The 27592-nt window shown below is 52.4% G+C and overlaps 3 protein-coding genes across 4 annotated transcripts; 2 read left to right on the top strand and 1 right to left on the bottom strand.

Annotated features, from left to right (window-relative positions):
- Nucleotides 1-896: 896 nt before the first annotated feature.
- MFRP (membrane frizzled-related protein) lies at nucleotides 897-9560 on the top strand. The gene is made up of 14 exons (XM_008021195.3): nucleotides 897-994; nucleotides 4524-4609; nucleotides 4694-4796; nucleotides 4909-5022; nucleotides 5140-5295; nucleotides 5436-5649; nucleotides 6060-6190; nucleotides 6318-6443; nucleotides 6689-6765; nucleotides 7111-7259; nucleotides 8064-8194; nucleotides 8340-8471; nucleotides 9072-9199; nucleotides 9285-9560. Exons 2-14 carry the CDS (start codon nucleotides 4556-4558, stop codon nucleotides 9507-9509), a joined length of 1740 nt encoding a protein of 579 aa, XP_008019386.1. The 5' UTR covers nucleotides 897-994; nucleotides 4524-4555; the 3' UTR covers nucleotides 9510-9560.
- Nucleotides 9561-9715: 155 nt separating this feature from the next.
- Nucleotides 9716-12130, top strand: C1QTNF5 (C1q and TNF related 5). Of its 2 annotated transcripts, XM_008021198.3 has the most exons (3): nucleotides 9716-10380; nucleotides 10635-10891; nucleotides 11228-12130. In XM_008021198.3, exons 2-3 carry the CDS (start codon nucleotides 10678-10680, stop codon nucleotides 11743-11745), a joined length of 732 nt encoding a protein of 243 aa, XP_008019389.1. In that variant the 5' UTR covers nucleotides 9716-10380; nucleotides 10635-10677; the 3' UTR covers nucleotides 11746-12130. The 2 variants fall into 2 exon arrangements, with proteins under 2 accessions (XP_008019389.1, XP_072877856.1); XM_073021755.1 differs by lacking the exon at nucleotides 9716-10380 and having other exon boundaries at nucleotides 10464-10891.
- A 1630-nt stretch (nucleotides 12131-13760) lies between these two features.
- RNF26 (ring finger protein 26) lies at nucleotides 13761-16579 on the bottom strand. Its single transcript, XM_008021193.3, has one exon. The coding sequence runs from the start codon at nucleotides 15956-15958 to the stop codon at nucleotides 14660-14662; it is 1299 nt and encodes a 432-aa protein (XP_008019384.1). The 5' UTR covers nucleotides 15959-16579; the 3' UTR covers nucleotides 13761-14659.
- Between the last annotated feature and the right edge of the window lie 11013 nt (nucleotides 16580-27592).

The raw sequence follows: 27592 nt of genomic DNA, 5'->3' as shown, positions 1-27592 counted from the left end.
CACACCAGTGCACTCTAGCCTAAGCAACAGAACAAGACCCTGTCACACACACACACACCCCGAAGGAAGTGGGGAGAGAGGAAAGGAAAGGGAAAAAGGAAAGAGGGGAGGAGAGAGTGGGGAGGGGAGGGCTTGGGTGGGTGTCTGGCACATAGTAGGTACTCAGCAACTCCACAAATGTCCATTTCCCCCACTTCCATTTCCAGGACTACACCATCGAAGCTCCATTGAGATTCTCATGGTGGGTGATCCTCAGCAAATTTTTTTTTTTAACCAACACTGTCCCTATTTAGCAAATATTTAGTTCCTCTCATCTCTCTGGATGCTTCTACCTTCTTTTCCGGAACAATACACTTGATGTAGGTAAGTATGGCACTGCCCAAACTAAACAGAATGCCCATTAAATAGGCATTCCAAAATCAAGGAATTGGCTTTTCCAATTTCCCGATATTTGGGGGCACCTGCCTCTTGGAGGTAGTAATGGGATTGAGCTTCTAGGTCCCACGCTTCTCAAGACTAGGGAAGCCTATAATGCCAGCACTTTGGCAGGAGAATTGCTTGAGCCCAGGAATTCGAGACCTGGCAACATAGGGGGCCCCCTTCTCTACAAAATGAGTCGAGTATGGTGGTGCACACATGTAGTCTTAGCTACTTGGGAGGCTTAGGTAGGAGGATTGCTTGAGCCTGGGAGGTGGAGGCCGCTGTGAGTTGTGATCACACTCCAACCTGTGTGACACAGCAAGACCCTGTCTCAAAAAGCAAAAACAAAAAAAGTGGAAACCAGGACTCCAACAGCTCCAGCTCTGCAACCCAGCCCTGCCCCTGGGCAGCTGTACAACTCTGGGCAAAGGCATTTAACTTCCAGGAGCCTCGATGACATCCAGAAAATGAGAGGAAAACACCTCCCTCCTCTTGCCGTCAGGACTGAAATAAGGGTGAAATGAGGCGATGAGCTGAGGGGTCTGCAGTGGATTTCACTCTCAGTGTGTTTCAGGTGTGCCACTCCCCAACCCTGAGCTGGCCTCTGGCTTCCCTCCTTTCCTCCAGAAACCCCTTCATAACGCAGCCAGGTGCAGGAGTGTCTGTGCCCACAGAGTCCTGGGTGTAGTCCAGGATGGCCGTGGGCAACAGCAAAGCAGAGAAAAACTTCCTGGTCTTCCAGGCCTTCCCTTGGCCTCCCTTCTGTTGTCTCCCCACTCACAGGAACAGTTCTGAGACCCAGTTGTGACCAAGTTCCTCAGGCCGCAGTGCTAAGCCTCTCCTCCTTCCTGGAATTCCCTACCCAACCCCCAAGTTCTGCCTGTTCAAATCCTTTTCAACCCTCAAACTTTAAAGGCTCATCTCTTCCAGGAAGTCCTCCTGCTGGCCCCATCAGAGGAAGTCATTGCTTCTTCAGTTTACACAGCATTTAATCTCTGGACTTACGGCCCAGTAAACTGTCTTCATCTCTGTCCAGTGAACCACACTTCTCAAAAGACTCCCTTATATTCTTTCCTTTTTTTTTTTTGAGACAGAATCTATTCTTCTGTCTGAGCCTCTTAAGTAGCCAGGAATACAGGCATTCACCACCACACCCAGCTAATTTTTGTATTTTTAGTAGAGATGGGCTTTCACCATGTTGGCCAAGCTGGTCTTGAACTTCTGACCTCAGGTGATCCACCCACCTCAGCCTCCCAAAGTGCTGGGATTACAGGCGTGAGCCACCACACCTGGCCAACCCCCTTACATTCTTTTTTCTTTTCTTTTTTTTTTTTTTTTTTTTTTTTTGAGACAGAGTCTTGCTCTGTCACCCAGGCCGGAGTACAGTGGCACGATCTCGGCTCACTGCAAGCTCCGCCTCCTGGGTTCACACCATTCTCCTGCCTCAGCCTCCCGAGTAGCTGGGACTACAGGCGTCCGCCACCTCGCCCGGCTAACATTTTTGTATTTTTAGTAGAGATGATGGGGTTTCACCGTGTTAGCCAGGATGGTCTCAATCTCCTGACCTCGTGATCCACTCGCCTTGGCCTCCCAAAGTGCTGGGATGACAGGCGCGAGCCACCGCGCCCGGCCAATAATTTTTTTAAAAACCATATAATCCCAGCACTTTGGGAGGCTGAGGTAGGAGGATTACTTGAGTCCAGGAGTTTGAGACCAGCCTGGGCAACATAGTGAGACCCTGTCTCTACTAAAAGTATAACTAAAAAAAAATAAAAATAATAATTTTTTTAAAAAAACACCTATATTTTCTGAAACAAAAAAAAACAGTAAGAATGGGCCAGGCGCAGTGGCTCATGCCTGTAATCCTGGCACTTTGGAAGGCTGGGCAGGCGGATCACCTGAGGTCAGGAGTATGAGACCAGCCTGACCAACATGGAGAAACCCTGTCTCTACTAAAAATACAAAATTAGCTGGGCTTGGTGGTGCACACCTGTAATCCCAGCTACTCAGGAGGCTGAGGTGGGAGAATCACTTGAACCCGGGAGGCAGAGGTTGCAGTGAGCTGAGATCTCACCATTGCACTCCAGCCTGGGCAACAGAGCAAAACTCCATCTCCAAAAAAAAAAAAAAAATTAGTAAGAATGGCAGCATCGTTTTACATTTGTGCAAATCTCTTTAGCATCTGGCTTAATAGAAGGCAGCTGGACTTGCGTCTCCTTCAGCATTCAACCCGATGTCATATCATATGTCACGGAGCGTCTGGAAAACATGAATGAGTGTGAAAAAGGCACATCATGTCTTAGTGTTATTATGAGCCTAGTTCTAAGCTCTCAAGCCCTCTAAAAGAAGGCCCCGAGCCCCACTTTGAGAGCTGTCACAGCAGAGCAGGGGCTCCTTGAGACGAGGGCACCTTGTCTCAGTCAGCTCCAAGAGCCCAGTGCCCAGCCAAACCCCGGCACAGCAGCCTCTCTCTCAATGATGACAGCGAACGAGCGGCTTCAGAGGAGCAGACCCAGGGGCATGGCTCGCCCAGCCAATCATCCTCAAAGCTCAGCGCAGGGCCACTGTGTCCATGAAGCTGCCCTGTGGCGAGGCTCTTAACATACTGTGTGACAGGGGATCCTGCTCTGTCCTGATCCAGCCAGAATGAGAAGTACTTTGTGGTCAGGAACTGTCTGATCCTCTCCAAGAGCACCTGTCCCTACAGCTCCCAAAAAGTCTCTTCCCTAAAGACCAAGTACCATTAGACTTCCAAGGTTCCAGGAAATAGCTTGACCTCCTAGACAAAAGCAAACTAAGGCCCTCCAGTAACAAATGGAGAAAAACGTGTGGGTGGAGGCATCTCCTTTCCTGAGTGCAAGGAGGGCAGCCTGCCCTCTTTGCTTCCATCCCCAAGGGGTTCCTCACTCTGCCCCCGTGTCACTCTGATCCCTCCGCTACCCCAGCATGCCTCAGCCCCAATGTGGGGTGAAAGAGGTACATCATAGAAAATGTTGAGCCTGAGCTCTATCCAGTCCTAGGCTCAACTCTCATCTCTGTATCTTACCAGCTGTGTGACCTTGGGAAAGTGACATAACCTCTCAGAGCCCAGCACCAGCATTTGTAAAATGGTGACACTACCTTATAGTTACGAAAGGAGGGAAACTGCATGTAGCCCTCTTGCCCAGACATTCTACAAATAGTAGCCAGAAATATGAGGCTCTCTCCCCACTTCCCTCCCTGCCAAACTCTCGGCCTAAGCATGGCTAACACAAAACAGATTACCAATCCCTTTCCTTTCTCCCTGAGGACAGCAGGGCTAGGCTGGGATTTTCCAAGAGGACTTCGCCCATGGAGAAAGAGGCGTGCAGTCATCTTGTTTGCAGTGTGTGGGTTTCCTACCGTGCAACAGCCCCGATGGCTAGACTCCACACCCCAACCCTCCCTAAGACCTGGGCACCTTCTCCCCCTTCCCTGTCCTTTCTCCTGCGGGTTTAGGGGTCCCAGGAATGAGCAGTCAGTCACTGGCTCACGCCATGTCCTTCTCTCCTTGTCCTGGTCACACCCACTGGTGATCTACCAGGGCCCTTCCAAAGACCCGACCTGGCCAATGCCCCTGTAACCCTGGTGGGGAGGAAAGGTGGGCAGCTGGCTTTGTCCACTCCCTCCACCCTGCTTCTTTCTCAGACCACCCAAGGTTCCCTTCTGCCTACAACTTCTCTCCTCTCCCAGCGACCCCCCAAGTGCTCACTCAGTGCCTTGGGTGCTGGGGATGGAGAGCTCCCCTCGTCACACCCCTGCACAGAGCACCTAGTTTCCTCTGCTGGGTGTTCTCAGCCACCGCCTGTGCCTTTAAGAACGGCCACCCTGTGCCAGGGACTTGGCCTCGGCATCCTCAGCTGAGTGGGATTAAGGGACCATTTCGTGCCTTTGTGAATTCTTCCTGGCTGCCATCCCTTCCCTCACACGGAGACAGAGTAGCCCATAGGCCAAACCACTCTACCAAGGACAGCCCAAGAGCTGGTCTAGCCTGGCAACATTTTCCCTTGGGTAGTAGAGGCTGCCCCTTTGATAGGGAGTTTGTGGTCAGAGAGTGGGCCCTTGGGGGTCTTGGGCTGTCACAGGGACTCCAGAAAGCCATGCAGAGCCTTGGGCCATGAAGGACTACTCAGATGTCATCCTCTGCGTGGAGGCAACAGAATCGAGCAAGGTAAGGGCCACATAGAATCGTGCTCCTAAGACCCAGCATCCCAGTGGCCACCACTGCCTCAGCCCTCAAGTCTCTCCCTTCCAGACCGAGTTCTGCAATCCTGCCTTCGAGCCTGAGTCTGGGCCATCCTGCCCTCCCCCAGCTTTCCCAGAGGATGCCAGCTATAGTGTCCCAGCTCCCTGGCACGGTAACCATCCCAAGGGGTGACCTGGGGGAGGACAGAGAGGCCCAGGAGCCAAGGGCAGCATGAGAAATGCCCAACAGAAGGGGCTTTCAAAACCCCACCTGCCGGCTCACAGGTCGGCGTCCTCGAGGGCTGCGGCCAGACTGCCGTTTCTCCTGGCTCTGTGTCCTCCTGCTCGCCAGCCTGCTGCTCCTGCTGCTCGGGCTGCTGGTGGCCATCATCCTGGCCCGTAAGTACCCCGGGACAACTTGAAAGGAGGGCTTTGGAATGAAATTCCATCAGCCGCTCTCCCAGCCTCCCAGGATCCAGCTCCTCTGAACGCCACCCTCCATCTTCCCGCCTCCAGAGCTGCAGGCTGCACCCCCACCTGGGGCCTCCCATAGCCCACTGCCTGCCGGAGGCCTTACCACCACCCCCACCACCCCCACCATCACCACCTCTCAGGCAGCTGGGACCCCTGAAGGGCAGCAGGAGTCAGGTGTGAGCCCCTCCCCACAGGCCAGTGAGTACTCAGGGCAGGTCTTCCCGGAGAAGGGCCCAAGATGATGGGGTGGGGGTGAGGGGAGGGTGAGGAAGAGGCACCTCGGAGAATAAAGGACCTCACTCCTTTTGACCTCTGAACTCTGACCTCGATCTCCGCAGCCTGTGGAGGCCTCCTCTCTGGCCCAAGGGGCTTCTTCAGCAGTCCCAACTACCCAGACCCCTATCCCCCCAACACCCACTGCATGTGGCGCATCCAGGTGGCCACAGACCATGCAATACAGCTCAAAATCGAAGCCCTCAGCATAGAGAGTGTGGCCTCTTGCCTTTTTGATCGCTTGGAAATCTCCCCTGAGCCTGAAGGCTCCCTCCTCAGGTAGGTCCCTCTGTCCCCAGGACATCCCACCGTGTCCTGAACCACTATCTAAAGAGCAGAATCAGGGAGTGGCAGGGGGAAGGGCTAACCGAGGAAGAAACTGAGAGACTAGACCTCTGGGCCCAGCTCTGCCACCACCTTGCTGTATGCCATGAGGAAGATCACTTCCCCTCTCTGACCTGTTTCCTAGTCTGTAACATGGATCTCCTTTCTATCTTCCTATGAGTAAATGCTACAAGGATAAATGTGCAGATGCTAAGAAGGTCAGAGCTCCCTGGGACATCAGAGGAGACTTTTTGACCACATGGTCACCAGTTTGGGGGTTAATAGGACTGCAAGGCCCAGGCAAACTCCTCTCTGGCTGGCCCTGCTCTTGGAGCCTCCATCACCCCCAACCCGGCTTCTTGCAGGATTTGTGGGAGGGTGCCTCCCCCCACGCTCAACACCAATGCCAGCCACCTCCTGGTGGTCTTCGTCTCTGACAGCAGTGTGGAAGGATTTGGTTTCCATGCCTGGTACCAGGCTGTGGCCCCTGGGCATGGTGAGTGTGTTCCCACCATGTCCCCAGCTGCCTGTTGAGTGTCCACTTTCTTCCCCTCCACCCACTCCCAGCCCTGCCAAAGGGGTGGAGACTCGGGGCCTCCCTGACTCCTGGTGCCCACACCCAGGGAGCTGTGCCCATGATGAGTTCCGCTGTGACCAGCTCATCTGTCTGCTACCTGACTCAGTGTGTGATGGCTTTGCCAACTGCGCTGACGGCAGCGATGAGACCAACTGCAGTGCCAAGTTCTCAGGTACGGGCCAGGCATGGGGGGTCCTCTCTTCAGGCATCTGATCTGGGTTCAAATTGGGCCCCCCAGCTCTGGTCCAGCCTCAAACCAGGGCCTCTGCCAGCATTTCCTCCTTTGTCATTCTTTGGCCCAGAACTTGCTTCCCATGGGCATGGCCAAAACTCTTGCTCTGCAGTCACTGCCCACAATCACTGTTGGATGGAAGCGCGGATCCTGGCAAACTCCTGAGCCCTTTCATCTCTCTACAGGGTGTGGGGGGAATCTGACTGGGCTCCAGGGCACTTTCTCTACTCCCAACTACCTGCAGCAGTACCCTCACCAACAGGTAAGCACGGTGCTCCACGCAGAGGGGGAGGGGCACACATGGAAGCACCTGAGCACCCAAGTCAGTGTAATGGAACGGCATGATAGACACTACCTTCTACTTGGGAGGGTCAGAGATCAAGCAGACGGGGGATGGGGGATATTAGTAAGTGCCTGATGTGTACCCAGATGTGCCCACACTGGGTCAACTCACCTCTGAAACCAGGCCCTTAAGAGCCACCAGTGATGAAAGCGCGACCCCACCCCCCAGCCAGCAGTGGGGGAAGAAGACCCTTCTGGAGCTCAGCCTGGGTGCCCAGGATGAGACAGAAGGGGTCATGAATTGCCCACCTGTGCCCTCCCCCAGCTCTGCACCTGGCATATCTCGGTGCCGGCTGGACACAGCATAGAACTGCAGTTCCACAACTTCAGCCTGGAGGCTCAGGACGAGTGCAAGTTTGACTACGTGGAGGTGTATGAGACCAGCAGCTCAGGGGCCTTCAGCCTCCTGGGCAGGTACAGGAGCCAGGGAAAAGCCACAGATAACTCCATCCTCGCAGTCTGCCACCCCCGCCTTCTGTGTCAGCCCAGCACATTCCCCAGCTTCACTTTCTTCTGCTACTCTAGGCCGGGGGTCTCTTCACCATTACCCTAAAGACAGCTCTCACCTCAAAACCTTCACCCCACACTCTCCCTGTCCCCAGGAGGTCCTTCCCCAAACCTCTCCCTGCCCCAGTTTATCCCCACCGGCAGGGGCCACCTCCACCTCCCTTACAAACCCTCATTGATTTTTCTTGTTCTTTTTTTGAGGCAGAATCTCACTTTGTCACCCAGGCAGGAGTGCAGTAACACTATCATGGCTCACTGCTGCCTTGACCTCCCAGGTTCAAGTGCTCCTTCCACCTCAGCCTCCCAAGTAGCTGGGACCACAGGCACATGCCACCACGCCCAGATAATTAATTTTTTAAATTTTTTTTGTAAAGACAAGGTCTTACTATATCGCCCAGGCTGGTTTCAAACTCCTGGGCTCAAGTGATCCTCCCGACTTGGCTTCCCAAAATGCTGGGATGACAGGTGTGAGCCACAACGCCAGGCTGTCCCGCTGATTTTTCCCCATCTCGAAGTGGCTCAAGTTCAAGCAGTTTGTTTAATGCTTTGCCTGCTGAATATGTGTGTCTTCCTCACCAGACCCTAACCCTGTGTCTCCCATCAACTTTGGCATCATCCAGGGCTCCAGCTCAGAGCCAGGCCTGTGGGAGGCTGCAGTGCCCCCTCAGTCAGCCAGGGCTGGTGCCCAGATCTGCTGTCTGCTTTGGGCAGGTTCTGTGGAGCAGAGCCACCCCCCCACCTCGTCTCCTCACACCATGAGCTGGCTGTGCTTTTTAGGACAGATCATGGCATCAGCAGTGGAGGCTTCTCAGCCACCTACCTGGCCTTCAATGCCACGGAGAGTAGGTGCCCCTGGGCAAGTGGGTGTGGACAGTAGAGGCACCTCCAGGGGGACGGAGAAGGGTTCTGGACCCTGGTCAAGACACTCTGGGGGTACTGGGAGTGTAGGTATGTCCCCAGGCACTGCCATGCCCCTTGTGCCTACAGACCCCTGTGGGCCCAGTGAGCTCTCCTGCCAGGCAGGAGGGTGTAAGGGTGTGCAGTGGATGTGTGACATGTGGAGAGACTGCACCGATGGCAGCGATGACAACTGCAGCCGTCCCTTGTTCCCACCCCCAGGTGAGAGGCCTGCCCCTGGGGACCCTGAATAGGCTGGGTGCTCACCTCACAGAACCCTGCTGCTATACTGAATAGCGTCCCGTCCCATCCCATTCTCTCTGAGGGGGCGGGGCCAGCTGACTCTGGGACCACTTCGCAGAGTCCTGGAAGACACTCGGCTTGTGGTGGCAATGGCACTGAGTGTCACCCCAAGGGAAATGGGAATCTGGGAATCAGTGGTGGGACTCCAAGAACCAGTCCCTTCTGTCACCCAGAGCCCCTTTCCACAGCCCATGTAAGATGAAGGCATCCTCTTACAGAGAGCAGGGGGTTTCTTCCAGATGCCCAAGCGGTCCCTGCAAACGCGGGTGCCCCATGTTCCCTGAGATCAAAGACGTGCCTGCGTGATGCCCAGGGCTGGCAACCGATGCTGGAGCAGGCTCTCAGGGATGGCAGGGATCCTCAGTGTGTGTACAGCCTCTCTCCTTGTTATCCTCTTGCTTCCTCACAACCACCCCTATTGGACCCACGTACACACAGGACCGAGTGATTCGGTGACTTGCCACAGGCCACACAGCCAGTGAGCAGTCCCCACAGTGGCCTTCCCCTCCACCCCTGCAGAGCTGGCCTGTGAGCCTGTCCAGGTGGAGATGTGCCTCGGTCTGAGCTACAACACCACGGCCTTCCCTAACATCTGGGTGGGCATGGCCACCCAGGAGGAGGTGGTAGAAGTCCTCAGCGGTTACAAGGTCTTCTGGGTGGAGGGAAGGAGGGCAGGCCTGGGAGGGGAGGGAGCCTGGGAGCAGGTGCCTGAAGGCCGCTGTCCCTCCGCAGAGCCTGACAAGCCTGCCCTGCTACCAGAATTTCCGGAGGCTCCTGTGTGGGCTGCTTGTGCCCCGTTGCACCCCACTAGGCAGTGTTCTGCCCCCTTGCCGCTCTGTCTGCCAGGAAGCAGAGCACCAGTGCCAGTCTGGCCTGGCACTACTGGGCACCCCCTGGCCCTTCAACTGCAACAGACTGCCAGAGGCAGCTGGTCTGGAAGCTTGCTCCCAGCCCTGACCCTGAAGCCAGCCCCTGCCCTCTTTCTGCCTGTCCTCTTTTGCCCGTCAGGACTGGCACACAGGGGAAAAAGGAAGCGGCACCAGCAGGGTCTCTAACTATCTTCTCTGGGGCTCCCAGGGAGGGGGAGGAGAAGTCCTCACCTGGGGCTCATGGGACCCTCCCTGCACCTTCCTGTCCCCTTACTGGCCCCAGGCTGCTGACTGGCCCCACACTGCCACTGGACAATCGAGACCGCTTCCCATCCAGGCCTCTGACCCAGACTTCCCGCCTTCTGCCTCTTCCCCTTTCCATCTGCTTTTTCAGCTTCTCTATCGCCTGCCTTCTGACCTTTTCCTTGATTCAACAGAAATGTACTGAGCATCTACTCATGTGGCAGGCCCTGTCCTAGGCCTTAGGGATCCAACTGGCTGTCTGCCTCTAGAACTCTCCACCCTCATCTCCCTACGTATTTCTCCCTGAAATGGGGTCTGGTCCTTGGTCTCTGCCACTGCTCCGCCTCTCCTCTGGCCCTGGGAACAGGAGGTGCCCTGTGTGTCCGTCTCTCGAAGTTCTGCCTCTCTGTGCCCGGCTCAAGTCTTTCTACCCCTCCTTTCTCCCCCTAAACTTTGGCCGGCCGCCGGGCGACACCACGAGTTAGTTATTTCCCAGCTATTTCCCGGTCCGGGAGCTCTTGGCCCCCGAACAACTGGTTTCCTCTTGGAGTCTGGGAGGAGAAGAGCGGAGCCGGCAGGCAGCGAACCAGGACTGAGGTGACGGCAGGGCAGGGGGCGCCTCGCCCGGGAGAGGCGCAGGGGCTGGAGCACCACCGACTGGAGGGTCCGGAGTAGCGAGCGCCCCGAAGGAGGCCATCGGGGAGCCGGGAGGGGGGGTGAGTCTGGCAGAGGAGGGGAAAGGGGCTGGGGAGGGGACTGTGGGAAAGGCTGACGCGGGCCGGCGGTGGGAGGGAGGGCTGGCCGCTCCTACCCGCTCTCGCCTGCCTGTGCTCTCCCGGTGTTCGGCCCTGCGGGCGCTCAGCCTCAAGGGCACAGCAGTGGGGTGGGGACCGAGTGGGCCGCGCCCGGGTGGGGATCGAGGTAGGTCCCAGGATTCTGGGTCCCGACTCCAGTCCTGCCTGGCCCACAGACCGCGAGAGGACCCTGGCGTTCGGGCTCCCGGTGCCAGCGCTATGAGGCCGCTCCTTGTCCTGCTGCTCCTGGACCTGGCGGCCGGCTCGCCCCCACTGGACGACAACAAGATCCCCAGCCTGTGCCCGGGGCACCCCGGCCTTCCAGGCACGCCGGGCCACCACGGCAGCCAGGGCTTGCCGGGCCGCGATGGCCGCGACGGCCGCGACGGCGCGCCCGGGGCTCCGGGAGAGAAAGGCGAGGGCGGGAGGCCGGGTAAGAAGGCACCGCAGGGGCTGTAGGTGGCGACGTCCGAGCAGGCTCCGCCGCAGCTCCCACTCCCAGTGCCCGGGGCTCGGGGCTCCCGCCAGGGGGCGCCACTCCCTGAGCTTTGCAGCCCAGAGCGGGGGAAGGGCCCAGGCGGCGGGCGCCCCCTTGGCCAGCCCCCTAGATCTGCCCTGCGGGAATGGGTGGAGGAGGTACCCGTGCGGGAGGAGGCGCTGGCCGAAGCTCAGGCAGGGGCGGGGAGGGGTACGGTGACCTTAGAGTCGCCGCCCCGTTGCGGGCTGACCCGGCCGCTACGCTCAACCTGCCGCCCCGCTTACCCCGCAGGACTGCCGGGACCTCGAGGGGAGCCCGGGCCGCGAGGAGAGGCGGGACCCGCGGGACCCACCGGGCCTGCAGGGGAGTGCTCTGTGCCTCCGCGATCCGCCTTCAGCGCCAAGCGCTCCGAGAGCCGGCTGCCTCCGCCGTCTGATGCTCCCCTGCCCTTCGACCGCGTGCTGGTGAACGAGCAGGGACATTACGACGCCGTCACCGGCAAGTTCACCTGCCAGGTGCCTGGGGTCTACTACTTCGCCGTCCATGCCACTGTCTACCGGGCCAGCCTGCAGTTTGATCTGGTGAAGAACGGCGAATCCATTGCCTCTTTCTTCCAGTTTTTCGGGGGTTGGCCCAAGCCAGCCTCGCTCTCGGGGGGCGCCATGGTGAGGCTGGAGCCCGAGGACCAAGTGTGGGTGCAGGTGGGTGTGGGTGACTACATTGGCATCTATGCCAGCATCAAGACAGACAGCACCTTCTCCGGATTTCTGGTGTACTCTGACTGGCACAGCTCCCCAGTCTTTGCTTAATGCCACTGCAAAGTGGGCTCACGCTCACTCCTAGGAGGAGGGTGTGACGCTGACAACCAGGTCATCCAGGAGGGCTGGCCCCCTGGAATATTGTGAATGACTAGGGAGGTGGGGTAGGGGCCTCTCCGTCCTGCCGCTGCCAAGGAATGGGGACAGTGGCTGTCTGCAATCAGGTATGGCAGCATGGGGCAGTGACTGGATTTCTGCCCAAGACCAGAGGAGTGTGCTGTGCTGGCAAGTGTGAGTCCCCCAGTTGCTCTGGCCCAGGAGCCCATGGTGGGGTGCTCTCTTCCTGGTCCTCTGCTTCTCTGGATCCTCCTCACCCCCTCCTGCGCATGGGGCCGGCCCTTTACTCAGAGATCACTCAATAAATCTAAGAACACTCCTACTGGCTCCAGCCTTTCTTCTTTAGTGGTGGGGGTTCTGTTTCTGGGATCATGGTGTGGAGGGGGTACTCAGGTAGAAGGGAGGGTTCTTGGATGAAATAGAGATATGGGACAGATATACAGGAAGCCAGCTCAGGGGAATGAGAGGCTCCACAGAGCTGCCACCTAGGTTGTGAATAGGAGTGTCTGACAGCAGGATGCCCTCCTGGTGTAGGGCTCCAGCCACCCTTAAGAAAGGGGGTACCTTTTTCTAATTCAAAGATGCCAACTAAACCACATAGGGGCTGCCTGCACCACACATATCCCTGCCCTGATCCAACAAAAAAGAGCCGAGGACTTTCGTCTATGATTGCCCTGGCTGCTTGCCTGGTCCCCAGATGACTGGAAAGCTATTGCTCTGTAACCCGAGTGAGTGGCCTGAATGGGCGTCTAGAGATAAGTAGTTTCTGAGATGACCACAAGGGGGTGCCCTGGCCCCAGAATGCCGCAGGGATACTGGGTAGCTTGAGCTCCTGACTATGGGTGGTGAGGGGGAGGAGGGGTATTGAGGTCGGCCAAAGGAATTCCAGATGCAGATGGAAGAAAAGGGGAGTCCTTTACTCCCAACTCAGGAAGTTTATCTTCTATCATAAAATGTTTATCCCCACATTAAACAGAGACTGGAAGGAGCCGGGCCTCCCCTTGCTCAGCTTCCTGTCCCGGATTGAGGGAAGGAAAGAGCAAGTGCCAAGCCCTCCCTAGGCCTCCCAGTTCTGAGGTGGAGATGAGGAGCCCTCCCCCACTGCTCTGGGCATAGCCTGGGTGGGCCGAGCCACTGTGTCTGAGGCTAGCCACAAAGCCCCTCAAAGCTCCCCCACCCCGGGGGCCCACCTCCAACCCAATGACTAACAAACCAGGACTGCCCAGCCCCATCTGCACAGCCTCAACCCAAGGAAGGGGGGCCTCTCCTCAGAGTTCTTCCTGAGCTACCGGCGCCCCCTTCCTGAAGGCAGTCCCAGGCACTGTGGTCCCAGACAGAACATACAATTATGGGGGAGTGCCCCTGCTCTTCCGCTGGTCATGTGAGGGCAGATACAGCCAATGGGGACTGAGCCCCAAATGTGAGCTAGAGACAGGCCTCAGGCAGCCTCCATCAGGAGGTCCCGCAGCCACACTCCAACCCAACCCTGCACCAGACCCCATGCTAAGACACACAGGGACACACACCAGCTCCTCCTGGGATCCGAGGGTAAGACTGGACTCCAGGCAGCAGGAACCCCATGCTCCCTCCCAGGAAGACTGGCCCGGGGGAGGAGCTGGGAAGGCTGACTCAAGGGGTGAGATGGTTCACATTCCTCTCTACAAGGGCTTAATTTGGGCAAAAATAGAAAAAATACAAAGGCTTTTCAAAAGCCACGTGTGCAAGGGGACAAATCAGAAGGGATGACAGCTCAGAGAGCCCCGCCTGGCATGCACTCTCCCCATGACACAGTCTTCCCAGCCTATCTTAGCTCCTTCCCTGTCTCCCCCACTAAAGCCCAGGTACTCCCACAGCCCACACTTCTGACTCCGGCAGGGCTGAAGGACCCTGATGCAGGGTCTGTTGCCTTGACCAGCTGCTCCCTTGCAGGGATGCACAAGAGACTGTCAGAGCTGTCAAGATAACTTTATTCATAGGAAACTGGGCCAGAGACCCCTCAGGAAGCTGCAAGCCCCTGGGCCCTGGCCCCTTCTGTATTTGGACCCTAGTGAACTGTGCACAGTCTGCCCTCTCCAATGCCAGGGAGAGACAGAGACGAATGCCATTTTTCTGTGTGATGTGGGAGTGAAAGGGGAATGAGCAGAAATCTGGTTATCCCTCCTGAGACTTGCAGTGAGCTGGTGTGCCAGAGAGCATATGGTCCCAAAGTCAGGTGCAGATGCATTCCCCCATCCCAGGGGTAAACTCGTGAGCCCAGCTTTTGGATCAGGTTGGGAGGGAGCCTCATCAGATGATGACAGGCAGAGGTGGCTCTGAGGGTACCTGAGAGATACTAACCCCAAAGCCTACCAGGGCACAGGGGCTCTGGCTGAACACAAAGGTTCAAGATCATCTGAAGGCCCCTGAGTTGCCAAAACACCCAAATAACACTGATATGTTGTGGCCACAAAAGCTGGGGAGGAAATGTGAAGGAGGCAGGAAAAGGACCTACAGATCTCCAACAGAAAAACCAGAAGCAGAGAGGGGTAACCCCAGAGGCAGCTGGGTGGGCCCTGGGCAAGCTGGAGGAGAGCCCACAGCAAACAGTCTCAAGGCCCTTGCATAGTGACATACTCACCACCCTCAGCATCGAAGGGACCCACTGGGTAAGGAGAAGCTATGTTATCCTGCCCCCACCCAGATCATAGTCTTCCATCTCAATGTCCTGGATGTATGGCTTGGAGGCTTGGCAGGACAGCCACAGGGGTAGGAGGGATTCAGACCAGGACCCGGAGATGAGGTGTTAATGCTATCCTAGCGTGAGTGCCTGCGTGGAGCGTGGAGGGGTGGGCAGGTAGGGAAGGAGTCTTCAGAGGTAGACATTGAGGGTCTGCAGGATGCCCCGGCGGCACAGCGGGCAGTTGCGGTGGTAGACGGGGTGGCGCATCAAGATTTCAGTGCAGGCCTGGCACAGGCACAGATGCCTGCAGGGCAGGAGCAACACCGTCTTGCTCTGGTCCTGGCAGATGACACACTTCTTCCGCTCCTCTTGCTCCTTCAGCAACTTCCATGGGTCTTGCCCGCCTGGAGGCTCCTCATCGTTGAGCCTCTCTCGGCCCCTGGCAGGTGTCGCTCTGATGGTCCTGGCCTCCTCTTCTGCCTCTGATCTGCGCCCCGCTTCAGGAAAAGTGTCCTGTCTCCGGGTCCTAACTGAGAACACCCTCATAGAGTCACCCTGGGGGGCTCCAGGTGCCCCCCCCCGGTTCGGCCAACTCGCCAGCTGCAGGCTGCGGCTCCAGACTCGGCGCCAGGCCTCTGAGCCCAGTGCTAGGCGAGAGAGCCGCATGACATCCTCTCGAAGACGGTGGTAGGATGGCCGGGCATGGAGCTGGCTGAGTGCCTGGGTAGCCAGTCTCAGGGTCAAGTCCGGATGCAACACAGTCACCGTCACTGCCAGCACGCAAGCTAGCAACACCAGGCCAGTGAGATTGACAAGCACAAAGCTGGCCAGGAGGCGGGCAGCTGAGGCCAGCAGCTCCAGGGCTAGTTGGCAGGGTGTCCAAAGGAGGATGGCCATGGCCACAGCACTGCTGGAAATGTGGGCTAGGAAGGCAGCCACTACATCCGTCATCCTCCACAGAGGCCCGGTCACTGTATCCCACAGGGCCAGCACCAGGGAAAAGAGGTTCTGAGTGCTGATGAGGCAGATGTTGACCAGACTGTTGATCACATAAGCCACCAGGCTCATGGCAATGGCACAGATGTCACAGGCCTGGCGCAGCAAAGCATGGCCATTGGAGACCACACTGAGGACGCCCCGGTGCAGTATTTCTCTGCTCCGCAGTGCCCCATGAGAGGCCAGGTGCCCCAGGAGCTTTAGGCTCTCCAGGCCAGAGCAGCAGCTATAGAGTAGGGTACACAAGGCCTGCAAGCCCCCACATGCGAACCGGACCACGGCTTCGATCAAGGCCAGCAATGAAAGCAGGACTCCGCGGCCCAAGTGCAGAAGACTAGTCAGTACCGTGTGCGGCAGGTTGTAGACGAAGGCCAGGAGCCAGGCCAGGGAAGCCAGGAGGGAAGACACCAGCAGGAAGTTGAGGTCCAACACCAAGGTCAGCACGTCCAGCACCAGGCCCACCCCATTCACTACCAGGTACACTGCCTCCATGATAGGGCTATGGAGGTTAGTCCAAAAGAAAGTCTGGCTCCTCGGTTGTGGGGTTGTCAAGGTTGTCAATATTTTAGGGGGTCTGGGATTAATTTGGAAGGAAAATGAGCAGTCTCCAACACAGGGGGTACCAAGAATCTGAAGAAGAAGTGGGTAAGAGGGAAGAGGAGTCTTGGTAGAGGGAAAGGGGGCCAGGTGCCAGTCCAAGAGTCCAGGTTTTGAAGATGGGCCGTTTGGGAGGGAAGAGCCCAAACATCTCCAAAGCGAAGGCGAGCCCAGGCCGTAGGAGCGACCTCAGCTTTGGATGCCTGGTGTGGCGAACCACGGCCGGGCAATGGGTCAGACCGGGAGGAGACGGGGAACGGATGGAATGGGATCGGATTAGATCGGATCGGGTCGAGTCGGGTCGGATCGGGCCGGGGCCGGGTGGGGTCGACGCAAGCTGGGCGCGGGCTCGCAGTCCAGCTACGCAGGTGCCCCTGTCCCCGCCCGGCCCCCGTCCTCCCGTTAGCGGCGCTTTGCACCCAAAAGGGGAGTGGGAGAGGCAACCAGCTTCAGCAAACCCCAAGCGCAGCCCCTACTCCGCTGGGCGCCGCCATCTTGTGTGCAAAGGGGTGGAGCCAGAGGGATGACGAGGAGGGAGGGACGACAAACTCCAGCCAATCGGTGAGGGCCAACCGCAACAACGTCAATCACTCATTGGTCCGTTTGAACGGCGCCCGAACGTATTTACTTTCCAAAGGGAAGGAGCGGCGACAGATTAAATCCCCTCCCCCTTGAGGCGGGGATTGGCTCGTTGACGGGCAGCGCCGGAATACGTTCTCCTAGCCCCGCCCTCTAAAAGAGCAAGGCCTTGGACTCCCCTTAATTTGGGAGCTGTTCTTTCTCCCGGCCTCTGAACGCGAGCTGTTTTTTTTTGGCTTGGGTCCGAGGTCACTGCCTCTGGGCTGGGCTTTGGAATAGCACCTCCTTCGCAGCCTGTTCAGATCCGTCTCCTCATTCTCCTCTATTTATTCATCTATTCTATCATTTGTTGAGCTCCTACAGTGCATTGAGGATACAAAAAATTTTAAGACAGTGCCTGAGGTTCACAAGGGAAAGCAGATTATTACAGGGGATTCCCAAACTGCTACTCCAAACTTTCTGCACCAGGTTTGTCAACATCTTGGAAGATTACTTCATTGTCACTGAGAAAAGGTGGCTACAGATTTCGAAACAGCTCAGCTTCCTACCCTCGGCCTTCGTACCCTAGAGTGCAGTGGCGCGATCTCGGCTCACTGCAACCTCTGCCTCCTGGGTTCAAGCGATTCTCTCCTGCTTCAGCCTGCCAGGTAGTACAGGCGCCCACCACCTCACCCGGCTAATTTTTGTATTTTTAGTAGAGACGGGGTTTCACCATGTTGGCCAGGCTGGCCTCCAGCTCCTGAACCTCGTGATCCACGCGCCTCGGCCTCCCGAAGTGCTGAGATTACAGGCGTCAGCCACCAAGCCTGGCCCTGCCCTTTTCTTTAATACTCAAACAATAGTCAAAATATATTTGAAACCCCATCCCAAATATATTGGGAATCCTGGGATTTTCTACTAACTCCAAGGATACTTAGCGGACTCCTAGCGGACTTATCTTTCCCCTGGTTACCTTTGCTGAATTTCCTACTTGCGTTGAATTCTCCATCTCCACTCCTGGGCTCCTCAAATTGTCCATCCCCCTTCACTCTGCCCTGAACACTGCCTCGGAGTCCTTCATTCTCCAAAGCATCACTGATAAGAAGCTGAGGCGTGCAGCAAACCTTTACTGAGGCCGTGGGGTCGTGGTAGCGGCTACGCAGAGGAAGGTGCAGAGGAAGGACTGCAGGCGCTGAAACTCCTCTGGCTTCTTCCTACCCTTTCTCTCTCGCTGCTCTCAGGCCCTGCCCAGGTTATGGTTTGTTGTGTTGTGATGTGTTGCTGATGTTTTTATTTTCCCACTTGCATCCTCCTGCTAGTGTCAAATCTTGGAGAATGTGCCCACTTCCCTTTCAAGACACTTGATCCCATCACCCGTACCATCTCCTCTTCAGGGATCTTACTTGTCCAGTGAACACTGTGTTGTTATTAATCAATCTTCCTGCAGCACTTGACACCACTGACCACTTCCTGCCTCAGAGGCATTACCCTTTCCTATATTCTTTCTGTTTCCATCATAGCCTCCTCTCCTGTGTACACAATGATTTCTAAATTTGTGTCTTCAGCCTGAACCTGTCCTGCAAAGTTCAGGCTCCAGCTGCTTCCTGGACATGAAGAGTTCCTGGGTATCCCACTGGTGCTTCCTACTCATTATGTCCAAAGTCAAACTTGGCAAACGTGCTGTGCCTGCACTATGTGCAATTAACTGGCCAGTTTTACACACCAAGAAGCATGTAAAGGCCTTCTCAGAGTTGGCAGGATCCTCTAAGAGAGTATTTCCATTTGTTTAGGACCAAGACCTCCCCTTTGAGTGATGTGAGACTCACTAATGCAAAGCCATCTTTAATGAGCCACAACCCTTGACTCCCAGGAAACCTAGCAGGTAATCCTGCTTTGGGCAGGGAAAAAGACTCCAACTGGCTTTAGGGAGGAAGTTCAAATTGTTTGACAATGTTAGTCCCAGGTTCAAATTGTTTGACAATGTTAGTCCCAGGGATTGAGAAGAAAATAAGCCAGATATTGAGATATTGAGAAAGCTGAACACCCTGAAGCTCTATCCTTGCAGTATTTCCTTTTTTTTTTTTTTTTTTTTTGAGACGGAGTCTCGCTCTGTCGCCCAGGCTGGAGTGCAGTGGTATGATCTCCACTCACTGCAAACTCCGCCTCCCGGGTTCCCACCATTCTCCTGCCTCAGCCTCCCGAGTAGCTGGGACTACAGGCGCCGCCACCACACCCGGCTAGTTTTTTGTATGTTTAGTAGAGACGGCGTTTCACTGTGTTAGTCAGGATGGTCCCGATCTCCTGACCTTGTGATCCGCCCGCCTCGGCCTCCCAAAGTGCTGGGATTACAGGGGTGAGCCACCGCGCCTGGCCTCTTGTAGTATTTTCTAATGGAAGATGCAGTGGAAAGCCCTGTGGAAGCGTGCTCTGGCGGCAGTTGATTTCTGCTGTTGTGCTAACTTCAGGGTTTGTTTTGTTTTGTTTTGTTTTGTTTTGTTTTGCTCAGCGTAAGATTCTAGCTGGGACAATAGAAGGGATTTTCAGAGACTATGAGGATTGAGGATTAAGAGATTGGAAAAACCAGAAAAGAATGTCTAATTCAGGGCTTTTGTTTTGTGCTATTGTGTGTATTATGGCCCTTCCCATCGTCTCCTTATCAATCATTCAGTAAAATCTATATTATTGCCATGGTTTTAGGTTGGTCTTTTATATTTTCTTTTTTAATTATGCAAATCATTTACAGAGTCCCAAAGTCAAAACTTTATAAAAAGATACAGTCACAGAAGGTTTGCTTTCATCCTTGTACCCTCTACCCTGTTCCCTCCCAGTGCCACCCAAGCTTCAGAGGACCCCAAGTATTACAAACATAGCCAAAAATATCTCCAAAAAGGAGCACCTGGGGTCCTCTGTCAGTCAGGATCCAGTGTTCGTTACTGGTATGGAAAAGCCTATAACCCCAAACATCAGCTCTGCAAACAACACGGTTCAGGGCCGAAGAAGCTCTTCAGCAATTCTGCACATCTTTTTTTTTTTTTTTTTTTTTTTTTTTTTGAAACAGTCTTGCTCTGTCACCCAGGCTGGAGTGCAGTGGCACAAGCTCAGCTTACTGCAACCTCCACCTCCCAGGCTCAAGTGCTTCTTGTGCCTCAGTCTCCGTCAGTAGCTGGGACTACAGGCGTGCACCACCACACCCAGTTAACTTTCGTATTTTTAGTAGAGACGGGGTTTCGCCATATTGGCCGGGCCAGTCTTGAACTCCTGGCCTCAAGCGATCTGCCCACCTCAGCTTCCCAAAGTGCTGGGATTACAGGCCTGAGCCACCATGCTGGCTCTGTCCTACACATCTTACAAGAAGAAGAAAGAAAGAGAGAGAGAGAGAGAGAGAGAAAAGAAAAGAAAGAAAGAAAAGAAAAGAAATTAACGTGGTTTGTGCAATGTGGCTAAGGAACATTTTTCAATATTAATTCCTATTTCTCTTTAAATTTGCATATATGTAAATCTAGAGAAACACGCATGTGTATTTAGCTACATTCTAGTTTTGACTTAAGGAAAAACTAGTTTTCCCTAGTTTTGCACTAAGGAAAAAAAACCTACTTACAATTTTAGTCTTTGATTTAAAAGATTATCAAGGGCAAGTCTGATAACAGCAATGACATGGTTAGTAAAGATAATAAAGATGAACAAGCCAGGATTTTGGCCAAAAATCTAGAAGCATTTTTTTGATGATATGTCCCCTGTGTGGAACATAGTTGAACTAGTTATTAGAAGACACAGCCTAATTGTGCTGATAATAATGGCATCTTTGAAAAACTAAAAAGATTTATGCAATATTCTGGATGTGCCCAAAGATGAAATATCTTGGAAAAAACTATATCACAATTGACCGTACAACTACTCTTGGATACATGATGGGAATGCTGGCTAAATGCTGTTAAAACAAGTCGATTTAATTTAGACAAGAAACTAGAAGGGCTGGGCACTATGGCTCACACCTGTTTTTCATCCAGCACTTGGGGAGGCCAAGGTGGGTGGATCACTTGAGCCCAGGAGTGCAAGACCAACCTGGGCAACATGGTGAAACCCTGTCTCTACTAAAAATACAAAATATTAGCTGGACGTGGTGGCATGTGCCTATAGTCCCAGCTACTTGGGAAGCTGAGGTGGGAGAATCACCTGAATTTGGGAAGTCGAGGCTGCAGTGAGCTGTGATTGCACCGCTTTACTCCAGCCTGGGCAACAGGGTTGAGACCCTGGAAAGGAAGGAAGGAAGGAAGGAGGGAAGGAGGGAAGGAGGAAAGGAGAAACTAGAAGACTGAGCGGAGTTAAGAAGATTCACAAAGAGCAAATTATGGTCTCAAATGGAAAATCAAATTACCCCTGCATGTGCGCTACCCACAGATATTTGAGATGATTTCTTAGTATGAATAGTATTGATAAAAGTGTAACCAAAATACTGTTCATTTGTTTATTTTTTTAAACAAGTGATGAACCAATATTGATACTTTATTATGAACTGAAGTCCATAGTTTACATTAGGCTTCACTCTTGGTGTTGTACATTCTATGGGTTTTGACAAACGTTTAATACATTTGTCCATCATACAGTGTTATAGAGGATAGTTTCATTGCCCTAAAAATTATCTGTGCTGTGCCTATTCATCCCTCCTTCCCCCCAGACTCCTGGCAACCGCTGATCTTTTTACTGGTTCCATAGTTTTACCTGTCCTAGAACATCATATAGTTGGAATCGTACAATATATAGCCTTTTCAGATTGGCTTCTTTCTCTTAGCAATATAGGTTTAAGTTTCCTCCATATCTTTTCATGATTTGATAGCCCATTTCTTTTTAACACTACACAATATTCCATTGTTTGGATGTACTAGCTAATTTATCCATTCATCAATTGAATGACATCTTGATTGCTTCCAGGTTTGGGAATTATGAAGAAGGTCTGCTATAAACATGCATGTGCATTTGGGTGGACATAAGTCTTCAACTCATTGGGTAAAGGCCAAGGAACACAATTGCTGGATCATAAGTATGGGGTGAGTATTTTTAGTTTTGCAAGAAATCACCAAACTATCTTCTAAAGTGGCTGTACCATTTGCATTCCCACCAGCAATGAATGATCATTCCTGTTGCTGCACATCCTCCTCGGCATTTTGTGGTGTCAGTTTTGGGTTTTGGCCATTCTAATGAGTATGTAATGGTATCTCATTGCTGTTTTAGTTTACATTTCCCTGATAGTACCTAGGGTGGAACATCATTTCATATGCTTATTTTATATCTGTATATGTTCTTTAATAAGGTGTCAAGGCTTGGGGCCCACTTTTAGATTGGGTTGTTTTCTTATTTTTAAGTTTTAAGAGTTTGTTTTATGCCAGACCTATAGTCCCAGCTACTCAGAAGGCTAAGGCAGGAGGACCACTTCAGCCCAGGAGTTCTGGGCAGTAGTGCACTATGCCAATCCGGTGTCTGCACGAAGTTTGGCATCAATGTGGTAACCTCCCAGGAGTGGGAGACCACCAGGTTGCCTAAGGAAGGGTGAATCAGCCCAGGTCAGAAATAGAGCAGATTGGTCGGGCGCGGTGGCTCATGCCTATAATTCCAGCACTTTTTAGAGGCTGAGGTGGGTGATCACGAGGTCAAGAGATCAAGACCATCCTTGCCAACACGGTGAAACCCCGTCTCTAAAAAAATACAAAAATTAGCTGGGCACGGTGGCACGCGCTTGTCGTCCCAGCTATTCAGGAGGCTGAGGCAGGAGAATCGTTTGAACCTCGGAGGCAGGGGTTGCAGTGACCCGAGATCGTGCTGCTGCACTCCAGCCTGGTGACAGAGTGAGACTCCACCTCAAAAAAAAAAAAAAAGAAAGGAAGAGCAGATCAAAAATCCTGTACTGATCAGTAGTGCACTCATACCTGTGAATAGCCACTGCACTCCAGCCTGGGCAACATAGTGAGAACCTGTATTAAAAAGAAACGAAAAAAGGCCGGGCGCAGTGGCTCAAGCCTGTAATCCCAGCACTTTGGGAGGCCGAGACGGGTGGATCACGAGGTCAGGAGATCAAGACCATCCTGGCTGACACGGTGAAACCCTGTCTGTACTAAAAAAATACAAAAAACCAACCGGGCGAGGTGGCGGGCGCCTGTAGTCCCAGCTACTCGGGAGGCTGAGGCAGGAGAATGGCGTGAACCCGGGAGGTGGAGCTTGCAGTGAGCCAAGATTCGGCCACTGCACTCCAGCCTGGGCGGCAGAGCGAGACTCCGTCTCAAAAAAAGCAAACAAACAAACAAACAAACAAAAGAGTCCTTTGTATATTTTGGATAACTGTCCTTTATCAGATGTGTCTATTGCAAATATTTTCTCCCAGTGTGTAGCCTGTCTTCTTATTCTCTTGAAAGCTGCTTAATTTTGAAAAAATAAAAACACAGGAAGGTTAAACCAGAAATAAAATTAATTACTACAAGGGGTGGGGGGGTGGAGGAACGGAATGGAAGGGATGGGGAGGAAGTGACACTCCTTTGAGTATACTGGTTTTGTATAATGTTGACTTTGTTTTTTTTTTTTTTTTGAGCCAGAGTCTCACTCTGTCACCCAGGCTGGAGTGCAGTGGTGCGATCTTGGCTCACTGCAACGTCTACCGCCCAGGTTCAAGCGATTATCCTGCCTCAGCCTCGCCAGTAGCCAGGATTACAGGCGCCTGCCACTGCACCTGGCTAATTTTTGTAGTTTTAGTAGAGACGGGGTTTCACCATCTCAGCCAGGCTGGTCTAGAACTCCTTGACCTTGTGATCTACCCGCCTCGGCCTCCCAAAGTACTGGGATTACAGGCATGAACCACCACACCTGGCCTAATTTTGACTTTTAGAAGAATGCTAATGTTCTATATATTCAAAAATTAAATTAAATCAATAGAAATGAGAAAGAAAAAACCAACATGCAAATAGAAAAAATAAACGCAGCTGTGCTTCGTATAGAATAATATATCCACACAAAAAGGGGAGGGGTACAAGCTAACTGTAGACCCTCAGCCTGCGGGGAGAAAAGGTCCCTTGAACTATTTGTATTAATTTGTTTTCCATAGAGATATGAAGGTAGTCATTCTGAAACTGCTATTTTATATATACTATAGGATTGAGTAAAATGAGTAAATATTGTTGGGAGCCAGAGCTCTTTGGAAGAAAGGAGGCATAAACAGAATCCAGGAAGGCAAGGTAAAGCCCTATTGAGCAAGATCAAAATAAGAAGTTACCAGTGGGCTGGGCAAGGTGGCTCACATCTGTAATCCCAGCACTTTGAGAGGCAGAAGCGAGAGGATCACTCAAGTGCAGAAGTTCAAGACATTCCCTGGCAACATAGTGAGACACACCCTCTCCTACAAAAAATGAAAAAACTAGCCCGGTGTGGTGGTGTGTCCCTGTAGTCCCAGCTACTTGGGAGTCTGACGTGGGAGGATCACTTGAGTCCAGGAGGTCCAGGCTGCAGTAAGCCCTGATCATGCCACTGCACTCCAGCCTAGGTGACAGAGTGAGACCTTGTCTCCAAAAGAAAAATAAATAAATAAGTTACCAGCATAATATATAATTTGTTTCTCCTAGCTCTGTCCACTGAATGGGCCCAAAAGCAACAAGCACCCTAGTAGCAATGAGCACACTTAGTGCCCAGATCTTAATTTCTTTTTTTTTTTTTTTTTTTTTTTTGAGACGGAGTCTGGCTCTGTCGTCCAGGCTGGAGTGCAGTGGCCAGATCTCAGCTCACTGCAAGCTCCGCCTCCCGGGTTTACGCCATTCTCCTGCCTCAGTCTCCCGAGTAGCTGGGACTACAGGTGCCTGCCACCTCGCCTGGCTAGTTTTTTGTATTTTTTAGTAGAGACGGGGTTTCACCGTGTTTGCCAGGATGGTCTCGATCTCCTGACCTTGTGATTCGCCCGTCTCGGCCTCCCAAAGTGCTGGGATTACAGGCTTGAGCCACCACGCCCGGCCCCAGATCTTAATTTCTAATTACCATTCCCCCTAAAAGGAACCAGGGTTCCTTGGGAAAATGGGTGATTCCAGGGCTGGGGCAGAGAAGGAACAAGGTAAACCTGGAACATCAAGTGTGCCAGAAAGAAAAAAAGTGATCCCAAAAATTGTTGGGGGAAAGGGGTGGGGGGCATCAAAGGACATAGGAGCCAGCTCAGAGGTGGCCCGATCTGGGTTAATTTCAGCATCAAAAGAAATAAAGAGTCAAGGACTAAAGCCCATTTAATAACATAGGAGTCCATGAGTCCAAACTGATTATAAAAAGATACCAATAAACAAACGAGAAGAGAGGGCTCTTCTTTATAGTCAAATGTGGGCTGGCATGTGTGGAGGAACATGCTGGAGGTTAAAACCACCATTTTAGGCTGGGCACAGTGGCTCACGCCTGTAATCTCATCACTTTGGGAGGCCGCAGCAGGTGGATCACCTGAGGTTAGGAGTTCGAGACCATCCTGGCTAACATGGTGAAACCCCGTCTCTACTAAAAATACAAAAATTAGCTGGGTGTGGTGGTGAGCTTCTGTAATCCCAGCTACTTGGGAGGCTGAAGCAGAAGAATCATTTAAACCTGAGAGGCGGAGGATGCAATGAGCCGAGATCGCACCACTGCACTCCAGTCTAGGCGACAAGAGCAAAATTCCATCTCAGGAAAAAAAAAAAAATCACCATTTTACAGCCATCCTAGTAAAGACTGGCTCAGGCTAGAACCACCAAGGGATGCTAAATCTACATATTACTTACGCATTGCTCCAACCTGGAGTACACAGCCATAATCTAAGCATAAGGAAACATCAGGCAAATCCAAATTGACAAACATGAAAGATAAAGTCCAGAAATTTTTCTGGACTAAAGGAAAGTAAATAAGACCCGCCAACTAAATGCAGCAGAGAACTCTAGACTGGATACAGTATCAGGGGGAAAAGTATCAAGAATGCCAACACTATTGGTATTCTTGTCAAGTTGGAATAAGGACTATAGATTAGAAATAAGTATTACATTAAGTTAATTTTTTTTTTTTCTTTGAGATGGAGTTTTGCTCTTATCGCCCAGGCTGGAATGCAGTGGTGCAATCTCGACACACTGCAACCTCCCCCTCCTGGGTTCAAGGAATTCTCCTGCCTCAGCCTCCTGAGTAGCTGGGATTACAGGTGCATACCACCATGCCCAGCCAATTTTGTTTTGTTTTGTTTTGTTTTGTTTTTAGTAGAGACGGGCTTTCACCATGTTAGTCAGGCTGGTCTCGAACTCCTGACCTCAGGTGATCCACCACCTCAGCCTCCCAAAGTGCTAGGATTACAGGCATGAGCCTCCGTGCCTGGGTAAGTTAAATTTTTAAAATCTGGTAACTGTATCATGGCTATATTAGAGAAAATCCTTGTTTTTAGGAAATACTGAAGTATTAAGGGGTATAGAGACATGATGTATGCAACCTACTCTCAGGTAATTCATTAAAAAAAAAAAACACATGTTGCACACATATGATATGGTGATGAAGAAAAAGCAAAAACTGTTATTAGCTGGTGACTCTAGGTAAAGCGTCTTTGAGGACTCTTCATACTATCCTTGCAACTTTTCTCTAAGTTTGATGTCATTTATCTCTCAATCTCTCTCTCTCTCTTTCTCCATATATTCCATAACCTATGAAGGAAAAAATTCACATGCCAATAATTTCCAAACTAATTTTCTGGCCAACATCAAGTTACAGTCTCAAATGAAGAGAGATTTGAAGAAATGTAGCCACATACTCCCTTTTGAGGTTTTCTTTATAACTCAGCATTAAAGAATTTGAAATAAGTAAAACCTAAGAAATGATTTAAGAGATGGCAAAAAAAAAATTACACCATAGGCCGGGCGCGGTGGCTCAAGCCTGTAATCCCAGCACTTTGGGAGGCCGAGACGGGCGGATCACGAGGTCAGGAGATCAAGACCATCCTGGCAAACACGGTGAAACCCCGTCTCTACTAAAAAAAATACAAAAACCTAGCCGGGCGACGTGGCGGGCGCCTGTAGTCCCAGCTACTCGGGAGGCTGAGGCAGGAGAATGGCGTGAACCCGGGAGGCGGAGCTTGCAGTGAGCTGAGATCTGGCCACTGCACTCCAGCCTGGGTGACAGAGCAAGACTCCGTATCAAAAAAAAAAAAAAAAAAAAAAAAAAAAATTACACCATAAACGATAAAGATTTATATATGATTAAACAATTTTACAGCCTGGGCAACATAATGAGAGAGACCCCAACACTACAAAAAATTAAAAAATGAGTCCGGGCGCAGTGGCTCATGCTTATAATCCCAAAACTTTAGGAGGCCAAGGTGGGTGGATTACTTGAGGCCAGGAGTTCAGGATCAGACTGGGCAACATGGTGAAACGCTGTGTCTACTAAATAAATAAATAAAACATATGTGCAGGTTTGTTATAAATGTTAAAATAAGTAAATAAATTAGCCAAGTGTGACGGCGCATGCTGTGAGTCCCAGCTACTTGGGAGGCTGAGGTGGGAGGATCACTTTGAGCCTGGAAGTTCAAGGCTGCAGTGAGCTGAGACTGCACTACTACACTCCAGCATGGGTGACAGAGTGAGACTCTGTTTCAAAAAACTAAGAAGAAGAAGAAAAAAAAAATTTTCAAATATTTTCTGGGATCAAATATTTATTATATGTAGCCTCCTTAAAATATTTGAACATGACATACAAAATTTATGATTCCTTTCTGAATCTAAGTCTTGCTTAACATATTAGTAATAATTTTATTTGCTAAGGCCTCAGCAGAGCAGTTTCTCCATATTAAAATTAATTTTTTGGCCGGGCGCAGTGGCTCGTACCTGTAATCCCAGAACTTTGGGAGGCCGAGGCAGGTGGATCACCTAAGGTCAGGAGTTCAAGACCAGCCTGGCCAACATGGTGAAACCCCCTCTCTACAAAAATACAGAAAGTAGCTGGGCATGATGGTGG

The sequence above is a fragment of the Chlorocebus sabaeus genome, chromosome 1, assembly GCF_047675955.1.
Source record: "Chlorocebus sabaeus isolate Y175 chromosome 1, mChlSab1.0.hap1, whole genome shotgun sequence".
Classification (NCBI taxonomy): domain Eukaryota; kingdom Metazoa; phylum Chordata; class Mammalia; order Primates; family Cercopithecidae; genus Chlorocebus; species Chlorocebus sabaeus.
This window is presented reverse-complemented; position numbering and strand designations above follow the sequence as displayed.

What these genes read in the sequence shown, in the direction of transcription:
- MFRP (XM_008021195.3), top strand. Translation starts at nt 4,556, where the DNA reads ATGAAGGACTACTCAGATGTCATCCTCTGCGTGGAGGCAACAGAATCG. An exon ending in TGTCCCAGCTCCCTGGCACG is followed by an intron (nt 4,797 to 4,908) that starts GTAACCATCCCA and finishes GCCGGCTCACAG; the next exon opens with GTCGGCGTCCTCGAGGGCTG. An exon ending in GGCTGTGGCCCCTGGGCATG is followed by an intron (nt 6,191 to 6,317) that starts GTGAGTGTGTTC and finishes GCCCACACCCAG; the next exon opens with GGAGCTGTGCCCATGATGAG.
- RNF26 (XM_008021193.3), bottom strand. Translation starts at nt 15,958, where the DNA reads ATGGAGGCAGTGTACCTGGTAGTGAATGGGGTGGGCCTGGTGCTGGAC.
- C1QTNF5 (XM_008021198.3), top strand. Translation starts at nt 10,678, where the DNA reads ATGAGGCCGCTCCTTGTCCTGCTGCTCCTGGACCTGGCGGCCGGCTCG. An exon ending in AGGCGAGGGCGGGAGGCCGG is followed by an intron (nt 10,892 to 11,227) that starts GTAAGAAGGCAC and finishes CTTACCCCGCAG; the next exon opens with GACTGCCGGGACCTCGAGGG.